The sequence below is a fragment of the Sus scrofa genome, chromosome 9, assembly GCF_000003025.6.
Source record: "Sus scrofa isolate TJ Tabasco breed Duroc chromosome 9, Sscrofa11.1, whole genome shotgun sequence".
NCBI classification, from domain to species: Eukaryota; Metazoa; Chordata; class Mammalia; order Artiodactyla; family Suidae; genus Sus; species Sus scrofa.
The window spans coordinates 107,811,385-107,834,582 of record NC_010451.4 but is presented as its reverse complement, the minus strand read 5'-3'; the positions used below and the strand labels follow the sequence as shown (position 1 = coordinate 107,834,582).

The 23,198-nt window shown below is 42.9% G+C and overlaps 1 protein-coding gene across 1 annotated transcript in view; it reads left to right on the top strand.

Moving 5' to 3' along the window:
• Window positions 1-23,198, top strand: part of LAMB4 (laminin subunit beta 4) — a gene marked incomplete at its 5' end in the record, with an annotated part of 121,884 nt that overhangs the window by 65,143 nt on the left and 33,543 nt on the right. The window contains 9 exon segments of the mRNA XM_021063522.1: window positions 5,272-5,450; window positions 6,651-6,794; window positions 11,194-11,425; window positions 11,863-11,893; window positions 11,895-12,021; window positions 14,498-14,722; window positions 15,568-15,623; window positions 15,625-15,789; window positions 20,447-20,543. Coding sequence (XP_020919181.1) covers window positions 5,272-5,450; window positions 6,651-6,794; window positions 11,194-11,425; window positions 11,863-11,893; window positions 11,895-12,021; window positions 14,498-14,722; window positions 15,568-15,623; window positions 15,625-15,789; window positions 20,447-20,543 — 1,256 coding nt within the window.

Sequence of the window (23,198 nt, the reverse complement as noted above, 5' to 3'; positions counted from 1 at the left end):
TCTGGAACCTCAGATGGAACCACCCATTTTTAGGTCAGATTCTTTAGAAGCAGGAACTCAGGGGTGCCTGGTTGACTGAGGTCATGCTCGTTGGCTCAAAGGAATGAGGGGACCAAGAGGGCATCAGAGAGGATGTGGTCTCCATGGGGCTCTGAAGCATGAAGTTCCCAGGGTCAGTTCCACCTGGAGGTGAATGGTGGGCCTCTGTGTGCCCATGTCACCAGGCACAGGCTCACTACCTCCCCACTCCCACCCCCTCCTGGACATGGTGGCTGGGTCCAGCTTTCTGGAGAAGGAGCAGCTGTGAGCTTTTAGCAGCCAACGCCACAGCAGCTGGTGGATGGGAAGATCTGGGCAGGGCACCTGCAGTGTCCCTGGGAGTCCCTGCCCCAGGATGCCAACTGGAGGAAGTCGTTAACACATTTTGTGATTCCCAACTAATGCAGTCTTGCTGCTCTGGGAAGATAGGGGACTGCTTGGAACTTGACCTTTTCAAAGTTCATTCTTCTCTACAGCCAGATTAATATTTGCATCTAAGATGGAGATGCATTACCAAGAAGACCAGATGAAAGATTTCTTCATTCCTTCGGCACAAATCTCTTTTGTTGGGCCAGCATGAGGAGATGGTTCATTTTTTAATTTTCTGTTGCGCTGATTACATGATAAATCCATAAAAATGTGCCGAAAGACCAAAAGAGATTACACATTCTAGAACATAAAACTTTCATTTTTCTTTTAAACCATGGGATGGACTGTACTTGGTAAACAGAAAGCCCTTTGAAGTTTCTAGAAGAAGTGAGTCATGGCATTACAAAATCCTATAGCTGACAAGGACTCTTGTCATCTGCTCCATCTGCTTGGTGCCAGAAAGGGCCAACTCTAAACTGACTTGGACCAAGAACTGTAAACAACTGGTTCCTGGTTGTCCACCCCCCTGCCAAGCCTCCCCCATCTGGCTTCCTTCTGGATGTCTCCTCTCTTGGTTTGTGCTTAGAAAAAGCAGTGTCATTTTAGTATCAACTTAAAGATACAGTCCCAAGAATGTATGTATACTTCTTAACTGCATGAATTTCTATGATGCGCCTACTGGAAATTAGACACTGGGGTAGACACAGGTGTAAATAAGACGAGGCCCTTCCCAGCCATGCCAGGGCTGACACTTTAAAGGGGAGATGCAGACAGTAACACAGGAGATGACAGTACCGTGTGACAGTTACCTGGAGCTGTGACAGGTCATTTGGTGTGACTCAGGCAATGGCTCTCAGTGTCATCTAACTCAACCTCCCCTTTTTATTACAAATATTTTATTACAGTCTTTCCTGGTCTGCAGTGAAATTCACAGGCATTATAGCTTACCTGCACACATAACATCCACATAATATCAATGTGATGTGCAAATACAAGGGAGAAATAACAGGGAAGTAATTTATAAGGAAATACCATGTACTTCAATATGTACATGCACACGCATAAACACACCAGGGGACGTACTCAAGTGGGGAGATGCTCTTACACATGCAATCACTACATACAAGACAGGCGTGAAAGCAGGTGGGTTGTAAACATGTTTAACGTATTTTAAAAGCATCGAGGAAGGCTCTCAACTCATAAACAGTGATTTCTCATTTGCGGATATTCAATGGAACATCCAAAAGCTGTCAGAGAATGAGATGATTTTCCATGTGGTAAGAACGATTTCTGATCCCCACTCGCTAAATGTCAGTTACACACCTCACTCCATTACCTTGACAACCAAAACCACCCTTTGGAATTTCTAAAATGCCCCCTGGGGTCAACTTCCCTTATTGAGAACCACTGGGTTGAGAGATTAGGGAGGGAGCAAAATGAAAAGAGTTGAGGTTTAGATATTATCCTGAGGCAATGGGGAGCCACTGAAAGCTTTTAAGAAGGGGTTTATCTGAACAGAATGCCTTTTAAAGAGTCACTGTGACTATAGAATAGGAAATTGACGGGGGAGGGGAGACAATAGTGGAAGATGGGATGCCTCTGGGGCTGCCACCCTTAATCTGGGTGCCTCAGTGAGGAAAGGGATGGGAGTGAAGAGCAATAAACACATTCTAGACATAGGTTAGCAGTCAGATTGGCCAGGCTTGTGACTGACTTGATGTTTGGGGTAATGCAGGCTTCTTGGTAATGAAGAAGCAGGTATCAAAGATGACCTTCAGTTTTCTGCACTGAGCAGCTTGGTGGATGGTGGCATCATTTCCTGGCAAGAGGCACAGAGAGGAAAGCAGGGTTCAGGTGTGTTTGGTTGGCAGAGCTTGTGGGGCAACCCACAGGCACGTCCTACACAGAGCTGGGTCCCACGATTGAGATGTGGGCAAGAGACAAAACGCAGATGGCAGCACTCCATCGCTGGTAACCAAAGACACGGCACTGTCAAGGTCACATAGGCAATGGGTCTGGGTTAAGAGGGTGACCCATGGGAGAGCCCTGAAGAACCCCAACATCCAGGGTTGGGTGCAGGGAGGGGATTGCAGTGGTGTGAACGGTAAATGGAAGAGGAGGCCATGAGGATGGAGGGAGACAATTTTTCAAGAAATTTGGCTCTCAAGGACAGACACAGGAAGGACAGTGGCAGGAGGAATGTATGAGATCAAGGAGGTGATTTTACAGAGGGGAGAGATTTAAGCGCATTTAAAAGTCGGTGTGAAAGGAAGAGATTTAAGAAAGAAAGCATAATCCACAGAAAAGCTCCCTGAGGGCAGAGGGCACAGCAGAGGGACCCCTGTCCACGTGACACCTCTCCTTCACTAGCCATCAGAGGCGAGGACAGGTATGAGTAGTCAGGAGACGTGAATTTGGGCGGCAGGAAGTAGGAGGCTCCAGCCCCATTGCTGGGGTCCATTTTCTCTGTGAAGCTGGAGGAATGAGAGGCAGTGACCTGCAGGAGAATGAGATTAGAGGTGTGAGGAGCGGAGACACTGCAGTTGTCATCCAGGTTCAAGATGCTGCCTCGCACTGTGTGGAGGGACAGAAAGAAAAGGAACAGAGAGGGTTGCAGGAAGGGACCCATGGAAACTAACTCATTGTGGACAAAGCAAAAACACCAGGGGACATTTGTCTGTGCTGCTGGGTTCCCTTTCCAGCTTGCCCTGATGAACTAAAACTTATTTTCCAGAGTTCCTATTGTGGCTCAGCAATAATGAACCTGACTAGTATCCATGAGAATACGCGTTTGATCCCTGGCCTCGCTTAGCCAGTTAAGGATCCAGCTTTGCCATGAGCTATGGTGTAGGTTACAAACATGACTTGGATCTGGTATTGCTATGGCTCTACTATAGGCTGGCAGCTGGATCACAGGTGCAGCCTTAACAAGCAAAAAACAAACCAAACAAAAACACCCCGCTTTTTTTCCATCTAGTGTTCAAAATGTTCAAGTTGGTGTGATCAGTTTGCTGTAGCAACATGTTCTCCACTATATCATCCAAGCCATGAATAGACATTTCAAACAGTATAATATAACTTAGATTGAATCTCAAGAAACCTAATTGCATAGCTTTTTTTCATGTAGATGATTAAACTATAGATGATTCCTCTTGAAGGATAAATTTAAAATGATGCACTTATCCCCATAATAGCTGTATGGTCTAAGCCAGCAGTTCCCAAAATGCATCTGTGAAATATTACATTTTTAATAATATTTGGATATGAGACCAAGCAGTAACATAAGTGTGGCAACACTGAGTTTTGAAAGTATCTTTCTACAAATGAACTTCTTTACAAAACAGAAAGAGACTCACAGAGGAAAAAAGCTTGTGATAACCAAAGGGAATGGAGGGGTGGGGCTAATTAGGAGTTCAGGATTAGCAGGTACCTACCACAATATATAAAATGGATAACCAACAAGGACGTACCATGTGGCACAGGAAACACACAGTAACACTATGGAATGCACTCTCTAAGCCGTAATTTCTTAATTCATCACAAGTAGCCTAGGAAAACTCTTTCACATCTAAGACAAATTAACAAGTAAAAATATAAACTAGGGAGTTCTTGTCATGGCTCAGGGGTTAACAAATCCGACTAGGATCCATGAGGTTGCAGGTTCCATCCCTGGCCTTGATCAGTGGGTTAAGGATCTGGCATTGCTGTGAACTGTGGTGTAGATTGCAGACGTGGCTTAGATTCCCTGTTGTTGTGAGTGACCCTAGAAAAGGCAAAAAGGCAAAAAAAGACAAAAATATATATATATAAACTAAAAAGATCAAGTCTTCTGGGAGTTCCTGTCATGGCGCAGCAGAAGCAAATCCAACTAGGAGCCATGGGCTCGCAGGTTCAATCCCTTCTTTTTCAGTGGGTTAAGGATCCAGCTTTGCCGTGAGCTGTGGTGTGGGTCGTAGATGCAGCTCAGATCTGGCATTCCTGTGGCTCTGGCATAGGCCAGCAGCTGTAGCTCTGATTGGACCCCTGGCCTGGGAACCTCCATGTGCCGCAGGTGTGGCCCTAAAAAGACAAAAGACAAAATGCAAAACAAAAAAACAAAACAAACAAAACCCCACAAGGCTTATTTTCTTTACCATAAGTCAATAAATGTAAATATTTAAATGACTATTCTTAAATGGATTGAAAATCTTAAAAGTCAGTCATAAGCAACTTAAAGGATGGAATTGAGTCTCTTCTCAATCATTATTCGCATAGATCTAATTTTTAAATAATTAGACTCTTTTGGGGTTAATAGATGCAAACGATTGCCTTTGGAGTGGATAAGCGATGAGATCCTGCTGTATTGCACTTGGAACTATATCTAGCCACTTATGCTGTAGCATGATGGAGGATAATGTGAGAAAAAAATGTATATATGTATGTGTGACTGGGTCACCTTGCTGTATAGTAGAAAATTGATAGAACACTGTAAACCAGCTATAATCAAAAAAATAAAAATCATTTAAAATTTAAAAAGAAGAAAATTAAAAAAAAAAAAGAATCTTGAGGAGTTCCCATCGTGGCTCAGTGGTTAACAAATCTCACTAGGAACCGTGAGGTTGCAGGTTCAACCCCTGGCCTTGCTCAGTGGGTTAAGGATCTGGCATTGCCCTGAGCTGTGGTGTAGGTTGCAGACTCGGCTTGGATCCCGAGTTGCTGTGGCTCTGGCATAGGCCTGCGGCTACAGCTCTGATTCAACCCCTAGCCTGGGAACCTCCATATGCCGTGGGAGCGGCCCTAGAAAAGGCAAAAAGGCAGGAAAAAAAAAAATCTTGAACAGGAGACCGTTATGAACATAAGCATTCTTTTCTTATTATTTCATAAACTTGGTCTTATTCCCCAAATCAATTCATTGGAGAATTTCTGCAGCAAGCAGGATTTAGATGATTATCAGCTGCAAAACTGTGTTGAAATGGCCTCGGGAATGGGACCTCAGGTGCTCCCCAGAGCTTGTGAAAGGCTCATAGCCAGTGTGTCTGCCATGCTGCACAACGGCGCTGTGGGTGATTATCTGTCTAATGGGCTCTCCTGAAGCGCCGCCACCTGCAACAAAGGCTCTTTGGAACATGAGTGAAATGATCTAATATATTTTAGCATCTACTCCTAACAGCCAGTGTTGATATCAGTTGCTCAGTGAATTAGATACACAGAATGGTCTGTCCGTGTGTTAGAATCAGAATGTACAGTGCAGGAAGTATATAAAAAAGGGAAGCCTGGCTTGGGGATGCCAGACTGCTGCAACCAAGGTCCTAAAATATTTCTTTGTAGTCCTGGAAACACTGAAAACATGTAGGGCTGGAATGGACTCTAAACAACGCCTTTCGTCCCTACACCTTCATTTAATAATTGAGACTCTTGGGGTTCAAAACACTAAGTAACTGGTCCATTTCACTGAGCTGTAGAGCAGGATTTCTCACCTTCAGCCCTTTTGAAATTTAGGACTGGATCACGTTGTTGGGAAGAGGGCACTATCCTGTGCATTGTAGGATGTTTAGCAGCAACCCTGCCCTCTACCCACGTGATACCAGGAGCACCCTCCCCCGCTCCCTGTTGTGACATCCAAAAATGTCTCCACATTTTGCTGTACACCTGCAACTAACACAGTGTTGTAAATCAAGTAGACTTCAATTTTTTTTTAAAATGCCTCCAAACTTGGTTATATGTCCCCTGGAAAGCAAAATCTCCCCCCCCCCATTGAGAATCACTGCTATAGAGTGACAGCCACAATGAGAGTCTGGGCTTCCTGAGTTCCCAATGGATGCTTTCTCCATGCAGGGCTGTGGCTTCGGGATGCTCAAAATCTCATGGAATAAGGGACATGGAAGGTGTGGTCCAACACCAAAGCAGGTCATCAGGAATTAAAGAAATAATGATAATAATGCTTACGTTGGAACAATTAATGACTGAAGCAATTTATTTTAAGCCTGCCATTAACTCGTTAAGTAACGGTTATTGCTAAGTTATGTTTATTAAGGAGTATTTATTGAGCACTTAGAACAGTGTTCTAAGTACTTCACAGGCATTATTGTCTTTACTCCTTATAATCCCAGAAGATAGATTGTATATTTTTCACAATTAACAGATAAGGGAGTTGTGGATTACAGAGGTAGCAAATTGGAAAGACATGAACTAAAGCTACTAATGGAATGAGGTGCTTCTCTGTCACTTCTTTTGCCTCCAACTTTCTCTTTTGTTTCTTGCAGCTTGCAAGTGTCACCCACAAGGCTCAGTAGGACCCAACTGCACCCGACTCGGAGGCCAGTGCCAGTGTAAGCCTGGTGTGACCAGCCGCTGCTGTGACACGTGCTCAATAGGAAGCTATGGTTTGGGGCATCATGGCTGTCACTGTATATAGAAAAAATCAGATGGAGAAACAGACATGTTCTCAACCTGGGAGGGTTTTTTCTCTCTTTTTTAAAATTGAAGTATAGTTGATTTATAATGTTGTGTTAGTTTCAGGTGTACAGAAAAGAGATTCAGTTATATACACACATATTCTTTTTCAAATTCTTTTCCCCTATAGATTATTGCAAGATATTGATTATAGTTCCCTGTGCTATACAGTAGGTCCTTATTGGTTATCTATTCTATATACAGTAGTATGTATATATTAATGAAAACTCCTAATTTACCCCTCCCCACACTTTACACTTTGGTAACCATAAGTTTGTTTTCTGTCCATGAATCTGTTTGTGTTTTGTAAATAAGTTCATGTATATCCTTTTTTTTTTAGATTCCACATATAAGTGATATCATATGATGCTTTTCTTTCACTGTCTGGCTAGCTTCATTTAGTATGATAATCTCTAGTTCCATCCATGTTGCTGCAAATGACATTATTTCATTACTTTTTATGGCTGAGTAATATTCCATTGTATATGTGTACCACAGCTTCTTTATCCATTCCTCTGTTGGTGGACATTTAGGTTGCTTCCATGTCTTAGCTATTGTGAATAATGCTTCTGTGAATGTTGTGGTGCATTTATCTTTTCAAATTACAGTTTTCTTTGGATATATGCCCAGGAATAAGATTGCTAGATCATATGGCATTTCTCTTTTTAGTTTTTATTTTTTTTTATTTTCCCACTGTACAGCAAGGGGATCAAGTTATCCTTACATGTATACATTACAATTACATTTTTTCCCCCACCCTTTGTTCTGTTGCAACATGAGTATCTAGACAAAGTTCTCAATGCTACTCAGCAGGATCTCCTTGTAAATCTATTCTAAATTGTGTCTGATAAGCCCAAGCTCCCGATCCCTCCCACTTCCTCCCTCTCCTATCAGGCAGCCACAAGTCTTTTCTCCAAGTCCATGATTTTCCTTTCTGAGGAGATGTTCATTTGTGCTGGATATTAGATTCCAGTTATAAGTGATATCACATGGTATTTGTCTTTGTCTTTCTGGCTCATTTCACTTAGGATGAGAGTCTCTAGTTCCATCCATGTTGCTGCAAATGGCATTATGTCATTCTTTTTTATGGCTGAGTAGTCTTCCATTGTGTATATATACCACATCTTCCGAATCCAATCATCTGTTGATGGACCATTTGGGTTGTTTCCATGTCTTGGCTATTGTGAGTAGTGCTGCAATGAACATGCGGGTGCATGTGTCTCTCTTAAGTAGTTTCGTCCAGATATATATGCCCAAGAGTGGGATTGCGGGGTCATATGGAAGATACCCATGGGACATAATCAAACTGAAAAGCTTTTGCACAGCAAAGGAAACCAAAAAGAAAACAAAAAGACAACTTTCAGATTGGGAGAAAACAGTTTCAAATGATGCAACCGACAAGGGCTTAATCTCTAGAATATATAAACAACTGATACAACCCAACAGCAAAAAAGCCAATCAATCAATGGAAAAATGGGCAAAAGACCTGAATAGACTGTTCTCCAAAGAAGATATACAGATGGCCAGCAAGCACATGAAAAAATGCTCAACATCGCTGATTATAAGAGGAATGCAAATCAAAACTACCATGAGATACCACCTCACACCAGTCAGAATGGCCATCATTAATAAATCCACAAATAACAAGTGCTGGAGTGGGTGTGGAGAAAAGGGAACCCTCCTGCACTGCTGGTGTGAATGTAAACTGGTGCAGCCACTATGGAGAACAGTTTGGAGATACCTTAGAAATCTATACATAGAACTTCCATATGACCCAGCATTTCTCTCTTAATTTTTTTAAGGAACTTCCATGCTGTTCTCCATAGTGGCTACACCAGTTTACATCAACCTGGGAGGTTTGAAGGCAGGAAAATCAGTGTAGGGAGTTTAAAAGGGGAGGAATTAGGATTCTGCCTACATTATTAACCCTGTCTGCCTATGTAGATAAAATACAGTGAACATTTTTCTGCCATATTTCATTCTTCTGTTCAGTGGGCATTGACAATGTACGGAGCTCTATTAGTAACCATGAGTGATGATAAAAACATGGTTCATGCTTTGGGAAGTTTGCAATCTGTAACAAATAGATGGACCTGGGAGGAACTGGCTGTGCAAATGCAGCTTTATCATCTGGTACATAAGTCCATTGGTTGGAAAAGCTAAGACAATGAGATTGGGAAGTCAAGAAAGGGGATAACACTGTCACCAGAATGCTACCCTTGCTGATGCTGGGGTCACAAGTTACTTTGGAACTCATTTCATAAGCCACCCATTAATAAGGGCTTTGGTGGGACTTCATACACAGTTGGTAACTGAGTTCTCAGGGCTGTCACGATCAGAGTAAATAGTCCTCTGTCCACAACGTAAACCATTAGTGAAAATACTGCTCACCACAGAAATATGCCTTAGGGACTATGAAAATCTCCAGGTAGGTTGCTCCTTCTTTCAGGTAGGGGAACATACCTTTTCAGTTATGATTCAGAGAGATGACACATCTTCCTGGTCATTGCCGAGGCTTGGTTGTCTACCTACCCAGCAGATGGTGCCTCAGTCCATCATTGCTTTTGTTTTTTTTTAAGAAAAATTATGAAGTTCTAAAGGACACAAAGGGATATATACTAAAGAGAGAACATTTCTTCCATATACCACCCTGTCAAACAAATAGGCATCATGTTTTTGTAGAAGGAAGATTGGCTGAAAGTGATGATGTACCAGGAAAGGACTGAGTCTCTATTATCCCATGTAGGGAAAACAAAAATCTGACCATCTTGAGAACAATTCTTATATGTTTTATCATCTGAAAATTTGACTCCCAAGATACAGGGAAGTTCAAGTCATTAAAACATGTTACTTGTTCAGATCCTCTGTAAAAAGAACATTTACAAGACTCAGTTAAAATAGGTAAAGGATGGAGAATGTTTGAATGGACATTTTTTCCAAAGACACACAGATAACTAACAGCTACACCGGACCCTCATTTTCACTGAAGCATTATTTACAACAGCCAAGACGTGGAAACAACCTAAGTTTCCACCGACATAAGTGTATACAGAAAATGTGATATATACCTGCAATGGAGTATTATTCAGCCATAAAAAGGACATATTGCCATTTGTGATAACACAGATAAATTTCAAGTGTGTTAAGTGAATAAGTCAAACAGAAAGACAAATACTGGATGATCTCACTTATGTGTGGAATCCAAAACAAATAAAACAAACAAACAAACAAACAAACAAACAAAACCAAGCTCGGGAGTATCCATCGTGGCGCAGTGGTTAACGAATCCGACTAGGAACCATGAGGTTGTGGGTTTGGTCCCTGCCCTTGCTCAGTGGGTTAACGATCTGGCGTTGCCGTGAGCTGTGGTGTAGGTTGCAGATGTGGCTCGGATCCCGCGTTGCTGTGGCTCTGGCGTAGGCCAGTGGCTGCAGCTCCGATTGGACCCCTAGCCTGGGAACCTCCATATGCCGTGGGAGCGGCCCAAGAAATAGCTAAAAAGACAAAAAAAAAAAAAACAAAAAAAACAAAAAAAAAAAAACCAAGCTCATAAATAGTGACCAGTGTTGGCCAGAAGCAGGGAGTGGGAGGTGGGCAAAATGAGTGAAGGGTGTCAAAAGGTACAAACTTCTAGGTATAAAATAAGTAAGACATGGAGATGTAACATACAGCATCATGATTATAGCTAATAATAGTGTACCATCTATTTGAAAGTTGCTAAGAGAATAGATCTTAAAAGTTCTTATCACACGGAAAAATGGTAACTGTATGTTGGCAGATGTTAACTAGATTTATAGCAGTGATCATTTTTCAGTGTATACAAACATCAATCATTATGTGGTACACTTGAAACCAATATAATGTTATATGTCAATTATGTCCCAACTAGAAAAAAAAGTTGTCCACCATACAGTGGTTTGGTTTGGTTTGGTTTATTTTAGGGCTGCACATGTGGCATATGGAAGTTTTCTGGCCAGGGATTGAATCTGAGCCTCAGCTGTGACCTACACCACAGCTGTGGCAAGACCAGATCCTTTAACCCACTGCCTCGGGCTGGGGATCAAACCCGCTCCTCTGAGGCAACCTGAGCCACTGCAGTCAGATTCTTAACCTACTGCACCATGGCAAGAGCTCCCACGACATACCGTTGATTGAATGAATTAGCGAATTCTTACTTAACAAATGTTTACCTGGTACCCAGTGCATGCGAGGCTCTATTCTAAGCACTGGACACATTCAATTTTGCCCCTTCATTGGGTTGATACAATAAATTAGAGATTGTGAAATCAGAACCATACCTCTTTCACCAGCACACCTGGTCTACCCCAACAGGCTTCTCTTTGCTTTCCCCAGCACGTCACTGCCACCCTCAAGGCTCAAAGAGTACTGTGTGCGACCAAATAACAGGTCAGTGCCCCTGCCATGGAGAAGTAGCTGGCCGCCGTTGCGATCGGTGCCTGGCGGGCTATTTTGGGTTTCCCACCTGCCGCCCCTGCCTTTGTAATGGGTTCCCAGAACTTTGTGATCCACAGACCGGGTCATGCTTCAATTGTGGAGGTTTTACAACTGGGAGAAACTGTGAAAGGTATGGCGTTCATATGCTCTTTCATTTATTGTTCATTTGTTCTGATTGCACAGGATTCTCTGAAGGGCTATTGAGCAGAAAATCAGCAGTATTTAAGTGCAGGATGACGGCTGTGGGTGGGGAGGATAAAGCATCATTTTGTCATCCTTCAAAATCTTAGCCAAGTATTATCTAATTAAATCAATAACAAGCATTTGCCTGGAACCTTGCTTTTTATATTCCTAAAATGTGGTATGTAAATTAACTGTTATTATATTGAGTTTAATGACTAAGCTGTGAAACTTTCAGTATGAAGCAAAAAAACCTTTTACAGAGCCAATGAGCATCTTCTAAAATACTGAGCGTTGAGAGTTACACTATCTTAAAGCAGAGCATATCCACCGGCTAGCGTGAGCTTTTCCTAGGAATGTCTTAATAAAAAGAAACTGCCTTGACAGATGCATCGATGGTTACTATGGAAATCCTTCTTTCAGGCCTGTCCTGCCGTCCTTGCCTGTGTCCAGACATTCCTTCAAGCAATCAGTATTTTGCCCATTCCTGTTATCAGAATCCTTGGAGCTCAGATGTAATCTGCAGTTGTCTTCTAGGTTATACAGGTATGCAGTATAGTTCGTGATGGTTTTTTCTTCTGCCCCACGTGGCTGTCTAAAAAATGATCACATGTTCATAATTTATCTGCCTTGGAGAAATGAGTGGTGCAGGTTATAAGCTCATAGTAATAAGACATGATTTAGCAAATTGCTGTTTTACTGAACAAAGAATTTGAATGATTCAAAAGCCAATGATAATTTAAAAGGCATTCCACTGAACTACAATTATTTATTTTTTATTTTTTATTTTTTTGTCTTTTTAGGGCCACTCTCATGGCATATGGAGATTCCCAGGCTAGGGGTCCAATCAGAGCTGTAGCCACTGGCCTACACCAGAGCCACAGCAACGAGGGATCCAAGCCGCGTCTGCGACCTACACCACAGCTCACAGCAACGCCGGATCCTTAACCCACTGAGCAAGACCAGGGATCGAACCTGCAACCTCATGGTTCCTAGTCGGATTCATTAACCACTGCGCCATGACGGGAACTCCCAATTTTTTAATTTATTTTTTATTATAAGTATAGTTGATTTGCAATGTTGTGCCAATTTCTAATGTACAGCAAAGTGACCCAGTCATATATATATGTACATTCTTTTTTTCATATTATCTTCTGTCATGGTCTATTCCAAGAGACTGGATATAGTTCCCTGTGCATGTAGGGCCTCACTGCTTATCCATTCTAAACGTAGTAGTTTGCATCTACCAACCCCAAACTCCCTGTCCATCCCACTCCCTCCCTAAGATTGTTTTAAACTAATGCTCTGGAAAACCAATCAAATGACTTCAAGTCAAATTAATTTCTTTTATTTTTTGTCTTTTTAGGGCTGCACTCATGGCATATGGAGGTTCCCAGGCTAGGAGTTGAATCAGAGCTGTAGCTGCTGGCCTACACCACAGCCACAGCAATTCAGGATCTGAGCCATGTCTGAGACCTAAGCCACAGTTCATGGCAACACCGGATCCTTAACCCAATGAGCGAGGCCAGGGATCAAACGTGCATCCTTATGGATGCTAGTCAGGTTTGTTTCCACTGAGCCCCTTATGACAGGAACTCCCAAATTAATTTATTTAAAATAAAAGCATGATGTTAATTAAGATATATATGTGGTTAAGTTATATGTGTGTATGTATTTATATATATAGCATGAATAATTTAAAAGTGAAAAAATCAGTCAAAAGCTTCCTTTATGTAATTTCAAATAATCATTTTACTGATATTTCATGGATATAACTAATTTTTTCAGATGTTCTTAAAGCACCATTTTGAGCATTGTACAGACACTGCATAAATTAATTCAATATTTATGTCTGACTCAATCAAACTTTATTTTGAATAGTTTAAGCATGAGTGTAAATATGTAATGCAAACCAGGAAAAAAAATGTGACATCTTCCTGATTTAATCATCCTAGAAAATTTGGCATTACTATTTTCTTCAGTGATAATTACCATCATGATAAATTACATGGCCTTTTTTACTCTTTTTTGTTACCTGTAAGGTTACACATGTCTCTAGTTAATTCTTAGAGCCTTTTCTCCACGTTCACTCTGGCTTGGTTTGTCAGATCTCAAGAACTGAGAGCATGGTTTGGTTCATTCCATTTAGAAATGGTATGAACCAGAGTTCCCATTGTGGTACAGCAGAAATGAATCCAACTCGGAACACAGCGGGAATGAATCCGACTAGGAACCATGAGGTTGCACATTCCATCCCTGGCCTTGCTCAGTGGGTTAAGGATCTGGCATTGCCGTGAGTTGTGGTGTAGGTCACAGATGTGGCTCAGATCCTGCGTTGCTGTGGCTGTGGTGTAGGCCAGCAGCTGTAGCTCCGATTCAACCCCTAGCCTGGGAACCTCTATATGCCTAGGGTACAGCTCTAAAGAGGAAAAAAAAAAAAGTATGAACCAAAACATGGAGGGTGGACCCATCATTTGAGGTAAGCAAAGGCAGTTGCCTTGTGTTGGAGGAGTAAGGAGTGTAGGAAAGGCGGGATGGTGCTTAATAAACACCAAGGTCTCACACATTGAGACAACTGCTCACCCCTCTTCACTTCCAGGCACATTATCTTCGGCTGCTGCTCTTTCACCTCTAGGACTGGGTGAGGGTGGGGGAGCTCCAGGAAGATTAGGGGACTGAGGTTAGCTTTGGATCTGGAGGCATACTTGGGTGGTCCTGGTTATATAAGCACCCAGGAATCCTGCACCCATAACTCTGTAGTTTTTTTAAGAAAGACTAGAGTCCATTCTTCACCATAGACTTTTAAAATCCAAATCATCTTTTTATTCCCTGAATGGATGATAAATGAAAATGAATGTTTTGTTTTAATTTAGAACACTTTTTCCTTATCCATCCCAAATGTGTGACCTCCCATTATGCCCAGAGAAGCCCAGTTATCCTCTGTTTACATCACTTCCTGTGGCCTCCCCTAGCGCATGCGCGCATATGCACACATCCCCATACACACGTCACCTTCTTTCAGGTGTGCAGTGTGGAGAATGCTCTGCTGGTTTCTATGGAAATCCAAGAATTTCTGGAGCACCCTGCCGGCCGTGCGCCTGCAACAACAACATTGATGTAACTGATCCAGAGTCCTGCAGCCCAGTCACAGGGGAGTGCCTTAAATGTCTGCACAACACACAAGGGCCCAGCTGCCAGCTCTGCAAACCAGGTTACTTTGGATTGGCTCTCAATCAGACCTGTAGGAGTAAGTCTGCCAAGCTTCGGGATGGGGTGCGGGGGCGGAATAGGGCAGCTATATGGCAGCTCATAACTGTGGCGGCAACTCCAGGACTCATTTCAGTTAGGTCCATAGTGTCAGTGCCCTCAGGGATGGGCTGATGTACTGACCTCAGCTGCAAAAATGGGTGCATTGCACCTGCAGCTTCATTGTACTCACTGGTGTTACTAGTGTGCCTTTTGTGACTGTTGCCTCCCACAGGTGCCCTAGCGGCCTCAGGGTGTTGTTTATCAGAGTGTTGACCACCAGACCCTGGGTCAGAATCACCCAGGGATGGGGGTGGGATATCACTATGCAGATTCCTGGGCTCTTCCTCAGACCAACTGACCTGAATCTATGGAAGTGAGACCCAGAAATCTGCATTGTAACCAGCTCATCAAGTGACTTGAATGAATACATAAGGGACTCGCTGTAAAAGTCTGAATTCCGGGGTGAAGAAAGTGGATAAATAAACTGCTTGTTTGGGGAAGACATTTTAATGACTTTAATTCACTCAAGTCAATGTAGTAAACAGTCTGTCTTTGGAACTTTGGTGAATGGCATGAGGAGAAAGTGAGACTTTCATTCATCCTCCTCATGAACTCTTGGAACATGGCAACAGTCAGAACCATAGGACACTGCAGTTTGGGGAGATCAAAAACAGTTCCATGGGTTCAACCTATTTAGATTCTTTGATAAATTCTGTTCTACTGTGAGATGTTTCTTCCTTGAGCCTTTTAAAAAAATGGTACCTCCAAGTCTAGAAAGCGGTTTTCAGGATCGGTGCCTGCTAATTTTATAACGAAGGCACCTCCAAGGCTCTGTGATTCCAGGGTGCTCCTGTCATCCTGCTGGCGTGAGTCCCACGCAGTGTCGCCCCTGATCGGGAAGCTTGCCTCTGCGACCCTGACACTGGCATGTGCCCTTGTCTGCCCAACGTCACAGGCCAGGCCTTTGACGATTGTGCTGATGGATACTGGAATCTGGTTCCCAGCAAAGGATGTCAGCTGTGCGATTGTGACCCCCGGACATCACGCAGTAGCCACTGCGACCAGGCAAGTGGCTTTCAACTTCCTATAGTGTCAGAGTGAGATGGGGAGATGTGTTTTCTAAATATATAAAGAATGCTTTCTGTACATGCTGCTGTTATTTAGTGTTTTTAGACAGGATTTGCCATAGATAGGCATAGAGTGTGCATTGATCAAGGAATGAAATGCACCCCAAAAATAGCACAAGGGGAGTTCTTGTTGTGGTTCAGTGGTAACAAACCCAACAAGCATCCATGAGGATGTGGGTTCAACCCCTGGCCTCTCTCAGTGGGTTAAGGATTTGTTGCCGTGAGCTGTGGTATAGGTCGCAAATGTGGCTTGGATCTGCATTGCTAGGGCTGTGGTGTAGGCTGGCAGCTATTGCTCTGATTCAACCCCTAGCCTGGTAACTTCCATATGCTGCAGGTTTGGCCCTAAACTGGACAAAAAAAGAGAGTATAAGGGTCTTAAATTAAGCTTTGCCTCCTTCGCTTTTCTCCAGACCTCTTATTGACTAAGAAAATCAGAATTCACACAGTGAAACACAGACACACTTCTCTTTCACTGTTACATACATATAAACATAGGAAAGCCCCAAGAAATCTATCATAAGTCAGAATTGGTTATCATAATGCCCATAATCTATTCATATTTATCTTTTTTTTTACTTTTTTCCTTTATCTCTTTTTTTTTTAACCTGGAGTCCTTTTTCTATTCCAAGATCTCATCTGGAATGCCACTTTATGTTTAGTCACCATGTCTCCTTAGGTTCCTCTTGGTTGTGACTGCTTCTTAGGCTTTCCTTATTTTTGATGACCTTCGCAGTTTGGAGGAGGATTTTCTAAAATGTCCCTCAGTTCAAATTTATCTGATGTTTTTCTCATGATAAGACTTGGACTGTGGGTTTTTGGGTTTTTTGGTTTTGTTTTTGTCTTTTTAGCGCCGCACCCACAGCATGTGGAGGTTCCCCGGCTAGGGGTCTAATCGGAGCTGTAGCCACCAGCCTACACCACAGCCACAGCCATGCGGGATCTGAGCCGCATTTGCGGCCTACACCACAACTCATGGCAATGCCGGATCCTTAACCCACTGAGCAAGGCCAGGGATCGAACCCGCAACCTTGTGGTTCCTAGTCAGATTTGTTAACCACGGAGCCATGACGGGAACTCCGGATTGTGGGTTTTAAGAAGAAGATCGTCAGTAAGGTAAAATGCTGTTCCCATTGTATCATATGATAGGTACACACACTTTCCAAGACTTAGCCCTGCTGACCTGGATCTTGATCACCTGACTGAAGTGTTTGTCAATTTGCTCTCCGACAAAGTGACTCCTCCTCTTCCAGCTGTCCAGTCTGTACCCCTTGAAGGGAAGTCACTCTGCAGGGAGAGTTGTGCTTTCTCTCTCTGAGGACAGAGTATCTCCATAAATTACTTGGAATTCTTCTGCACTGCAGTTCTGTCTGCTGTCCCCCATTTCTTCACTTATTCAATCACTTGTTATATCAGTGGACTCAAGGATATTTATGCGATACTTTGAGTTATAATTCAATACTCCTCAATTGTGTTATTCGAGTTCCTGCTTTAGTCATTGGGAGCTCTTTCCGTTGGCTTCTCTGTGCCTTGGATATACCCTAATGCTGTTGAGTTCAGTTATTTTAAAGTTATTTCTTACTTTTTGCCTTAAAAGATGCTCTAAGCTCATCTTGTGTATGTCCTTCCCCTGTCCTAGAATCAGCCATTTCTTTAAGGAGAATGTTAGAAAGCAAGATCTGGCCACTAGAGGACGGTGCCTATTTTGTGTGCTCCTCTCTCCTCCTCACACCTGCAGCCACCACCAACAAAACACCCTGGCAGATCCCTACATAACCGCTTGGCTTCCTGTTTTGTGAGGAACTTCTGCTGCTTGTGACATCACCATATTGCATGCTTCTTAGACCTTTTGGGAAGCATATTTATAGCAGCACTTGACAAAGGCCACAGATGGCCATCATGGAGGCTAAGGGAAGCTTACCAAGCTGAGAGCCAGATGCTAAAGAAGGTTTAACCAAAGACCTTGACAAAGGCCATCATGGAGGCTAAGGGAAGCTTACCGAGCTGAGAGTCAGATGCTAAAGAAGGTTTAACCAAAGACCTTGACAAAGGCCGTCATGGAGGCTAAGGGAAGCTTACCGAGCTGAGAGTCAGATGCTAAAGAAGGTTTAACCAAAGACCTTGACAAAGGCCGTCATGGAGGCTAAGGGAAGCTTACCGAGCTGAGAGTCAGATGCTAAAGAAGGTTTAACCAAAGACCTTGACAAAGGCCATCATGGAGGCTAAGGGAAGCTTACCAAGCTGAGAGTCAGATGCTAAAGAAGGTTTAACCAAAGACCTCGACAAAGGCCGTCATGGAGGCTAAGGGAAGCTTACCAAGCTGAGAGTCAGATGCTAAAGAAGGTTTAACCAAAGACCTTCTTGTGATAAGGGTGTTTGTGGTTGTTTGGTCCGTAGGGGATTTCATAGGGAAGTTTACTCTTTATGATCAGGGAGCACTTTCATTGAAGTATGGAAGAGACATTTGGATTTCCAGCTATTTAAATGACTACTCGTAAATGACTCTATGCCAACCAAAAGGTGGTCCCTAGTGCCTTCTGACAGATCCAAGTGTGCCATCCAGTATTTTCATCAAGAGTTTAGATGGAGTTGGAGAAAACACTTATCAAACTTGCAGATATTATAGAGTTATAAATTAATGTGATCAAGATGAAAGAAGAGGAGTTCCCATCATGGCTCAATGGTTAATGAATCCGACTAGGAACCATGAGGTTGCAGGTTCAATCCCTGGCCTTACTCAGTGGGTTAAGGATCTGGCATTGCCATGAGCTGTGGTGTAGGCCCCAAATGCAGCTCGGATCCCGAGTGGCTGTGGCTCTGGTGTAGGCCGGGATCTACAGCTCCAATTCGACCCCTAGCCTGGGAACCTCCATATGCCAGGGGAGCGGTCCTAGAAATGGCACAAAGACCAAAAAAAAAAAAAAAAAGATGAAAGAAGAGACAAGATATTCTAATAGGCTGACTTGTTGGCTGGAAACAAGAAGATGAATGTTAATGGGATAAAAGTCAAGTTTTGCATTTGGGTTTTTAAAATCCATTGCATAAATACAGGGTGGGAGTAATAACTTGGCACCAGCTCGTGTGAAAAACAGTTGGGGGATTTTCACTATGTTTCAAGTGAGCCAGTGGTGTGACTGGGCTGCCAAAAGGGGATACCCATTCAGGCTGGAATAGTGGGATTGCCGTGCCAACTTCAGGGTGGTCATTGTCCCATTGTCCTCTGTCCTGGCCAGATGGCTCCAGGAGCATTGTTGTCATTTCTGAGTACCACATTTTAAACACGATCTTGACAAACTAGTGTGTGTCCAAAGGAAAACATGCCAGGATAGTGGGTAGAGCAAAGCTATTTGGCAATGAAGTTTTAGGGGGTGGTTGGCCTAAAGAACAGAAGCATATGCACGTTGAGAATTGCCACCTCTAGCTGGGAGATAGCCTGTAAGAAGGAAGAGAGAGACTGCCTGTTTTTTGTTTGTTTGTCTTTTTAGGACTGCACCCATAGCATATGGAAGTTCCCAGGCTAGGGGTCAAATCGAGCTATATTGCTGGTCTACACCACAGCCACAGCAATGTGGGATCCGAGCCATATCTGTGACCTACACCACAGCTCATAGCAACGCTGGATCCTTAACCCACTGAGGGAGGCCAGAGATCGAACCTGAGTCCTCATGTATACTAGTCAGGTTTGTTACCGCTGAGCCATGACAGGAACTCTCAGAGGTGGCCTGTTTTGAGCAATTTCCTTAAGACTGGTCTTAGAACAATGGGAACAAGTTACAAGGAGCAGATTCTGCATCAACATAAGAAAGCATTGCCTAGTGGGCAAAGACAATATGGAAACATGAAGTTTTCAGGGGTACCAAGCTCCCTTAACTCCTTATAATTGAGCAGAAGCTAGTGATTGCTCCAAAGATTGGTAGAAGCTTGGTAGATCCAGTCACTTTATGAATCTGGCTGCTTAGGAATTGTTGTTGAGTAAACAGATTTGGTCAGGTATAATCTAGGACCATAACAATAGTGATTTGCTCTTAATTTTTTCATCCGTTAATCTTCCAACCTCCTTGGTTTTCAGAAAAGCTAGTTAAGAATCCAGGGAAGAAAGTTCAGCCCTCTCCCCAAAACACAGTTAAATAATTGTCATTAACTGACTAAGCTTCAATTACAAAAAAAGATGTTTGGAGAAACTCCAGGTTACATTCCATAATGGAAACATTACTTGCCAAATTAATTGATGAACATTATGTCCAGGTCTTTGGTCTGTTATGGGAGAACTCCCAGAACAGTAGAGGAGAAGAATGTGGCCCATTTCCCATTCCCATGATTTGTTTTGTTTCATTTACATCTGTGTATGGTTCCCAGTTTAGGGCCACCTGTCCCTGAACAGCTGGAAGCAGGTGGTATATTCAAGAGCCTTCAGCCAAAACACATCCTTCGTAATGTGGGGGGGGGGGGGTTGCTGGCCGTGGGAATCATCCTGCCTCTGCCTTTGCACAGCTGTATGTTCTAAATCACTGGAGGAAAAACTGTTTTGTGTTCAAATGCATTATTTTTTTAGATCATAAAGCTTGTCAATTTCTCACCCATGACTGTTCTCACAGCTTACAGGCCAGTGTCCGTGTAGATTAGGCTACGGTGGGAAACGCTGCAGTGAGTGTGAGGAAAATTATTATGGTGATCCCCTGGGGCGATGCATTCGTAAGTACTGGTAATTCTAAAAACGTGAGTACAGTCAACCTGGTCCTACCATAGGCTTGCTGTGAACCAGCCGAATTTGAAATTCCTTTATTTGATAGAAAATTTGCAAATGTTCATCCTAGTTTTAAAAATAATATTTTAGCCCTAGAAAAAGATTTTTTCTTCCTGTATTAAAACTTCATTATATTAAATGCTAGCCTATGCTAAAATGCTTCAAAGTCATTAAAAAAGAACAGACCTCTGAGATCATCACTTGTAGCCAATTTTATGTTATTTGGAAACGATGGTGATAAAAACAGCTACTCTGGATTAAGGTACAGGCTGGGAGATGAATCATAGGAAGCCAGCAGAGGGGATGTTTGTCCCACATAGCTTTCATAACTCTGGGCTGGTCGCACATTCACTGATTCATTTTGTTAAAAATATTCATAGAGTGTCTATTGGATACTCTAGGAAGTAAAAAAATGAAGCAAGCCCCCAACCTCATGGAGTTTGTGTTCTAGGGTCTTTCATCCCTTGTCTTGGCACTAGTTATAGGATTTAGAGCATGGCTATTCAATATGACTTTCTGCAGAGTTGGAAACATTCTGCATTTGTGCCATCCAGGGCAGGGGCCGCTAGCTGAGGGTAGCTGTTGAGCACAGATGAGGGAAAGAATTGCTTATTTTATTTCATCCCTTTAAATTTAAATAGCTACCTGTCGTTAGTAGCCACCATATTGGTCAGTGCAGATTTGGAATCTGGGTTAGTTCTAGGAGGGATTTTTAAACCTCTGTTTAAAAATCAGCTTCCAAAAGCAGTCACTCCAAAGAAGTAGATGTGATAGGCTTACCATTGTGGTCACCTCTATGTAACCACACATGGCAACTCTTCCCTCCTCTCCATTCTTTTGTAAATGTGCTCTTATGGCTTTAAAATAAAAAAAATGCCTTTTTTTTCTGTCCCATTCAGATACTTAATTTTCCAAGTGGAATTGCTACTTTAAAAATGAGGAATTTGGGCTCTTGGAAAATCTGTCTTAGGGAGCCTCCATCCCTATCTTCCTCTAGTATTTCAATAGTCTATTTTATAAAATGCTTTCATCTTTTGCAGAGAAAACGTTGCCAATGGTCAGCTCAGGCCACACAACCCCCCGACCCCCAACCCACCCAGTGCTCCTGGGGAAAAGCAGGGAGTAAGGTGGGGAAGGCCCTTGGCCTCCAGCTAGGGAAGTGCACTGGGCTAACTCCAAGGGTTCCTTCTGAGGTCTCTGGACCAAAGCGAATGTGCAGGACAGATGGTATCTATTTGAGGAACCTCATATGTGAGTCAGTTTTTATGTGTAATTGGCATTATTTTCACTGAAGCTGCCAGTGCATTTTTACATCCTTGTTCCTTGCAGTTAGGCCAGTGACATAGGCTAGGGATTCCCTGACCTTTTGGGAATTGCAGTCACTTCAATAGCTCTCCCCATCCTCCACCTTCAGGCTTAATCAAAAACCTACTTGTTTGACGTGCATGTAGCATCAGGGTGTTTTTGTTTTTGTTTTTGTTTTTATTAAGAGAAAATGAATTTAAGGCTGTTTTTAGAGCAGTTTGAGGTTCACAGCAAAACTGAGAGGAAGGTACAGAGATTGCCCACACCCTTCCAGACCCCACACACGCATGGCTTGCCTTGTTATCAACATCCCCACAAGAGTGGTGCGTGTTCTTACTACTGAAGAACCTACTTGACACATCATAATCACCAAGGCTCATAGTTTACTTCAGGGCTCACTCTCGCTGTTGTCCTTTCTATGGGTTTGGACAAATGTACACTGACATGTATCCATCATTATAATATCATTCAGAGTATTTCCATGGCCCTAAAGATCCTCTGTGCTCAGCCTCCTCATTCTCACCCATCCCCAAACCTCTGGCAATAACTCATCTTTTTATTGTCTCCATAATTTGCCTTTTCAGAATATCCTATGTTTGGAATCATACAATATGTAGTCTTTTCTTTCCTTTGTAACATTTTTTTTGGCCACCCTGAGGCATATGGAGTTTTCAGACCAGGGATCAGATCTACACCACTGTGGCAACACCAGTTCCTTAACCCACTGTGCCAGGCTGGGTATCGAACCTGCCTCCTAGTGCTCCAGAGATGCCACTGATCCCGTTGCCCCACAGCAGGAACTCCAATATGTAGCCTTTTCAAACTGGCTTCTCTCACTGAGTAGTAAGCATTTAAGGTTCCTCCAGGTCTTTTTATGGCTTATCACTCATTTCTTTTAGTGCTGAATAATATTCCATTGTCTGGATGTGCCCCAGTCTATTTATCCATTCACCTGCTGAAGGGCTTCTCAGTTACTTCCAGGTTGGCGATTATGAGTAAATTTGCTCTGAACATCCATGTGCAGGTGTTTATGGGGGCTTGTTTTGCATTCCTTTGGGTAAATACCAAAGAGCAATTCCCCCCCCGCCCCAACCCTTTTTATTGAGAACAGAATGGTTTTCCATATACAATGGAAGACAGCACACCCAGTTTGGGCTTTACTAAGAAAAAGTGTTGTCAGGGACCTTCTTAGAAAATCTGTGACATGCCTGAATCTCCCTGGGGGGCACTAGCAGCTGTCACAAGTATGCCATCCAGTAGATCCATATTCATCACTCAAATAGGTAAGGAACCCAGAT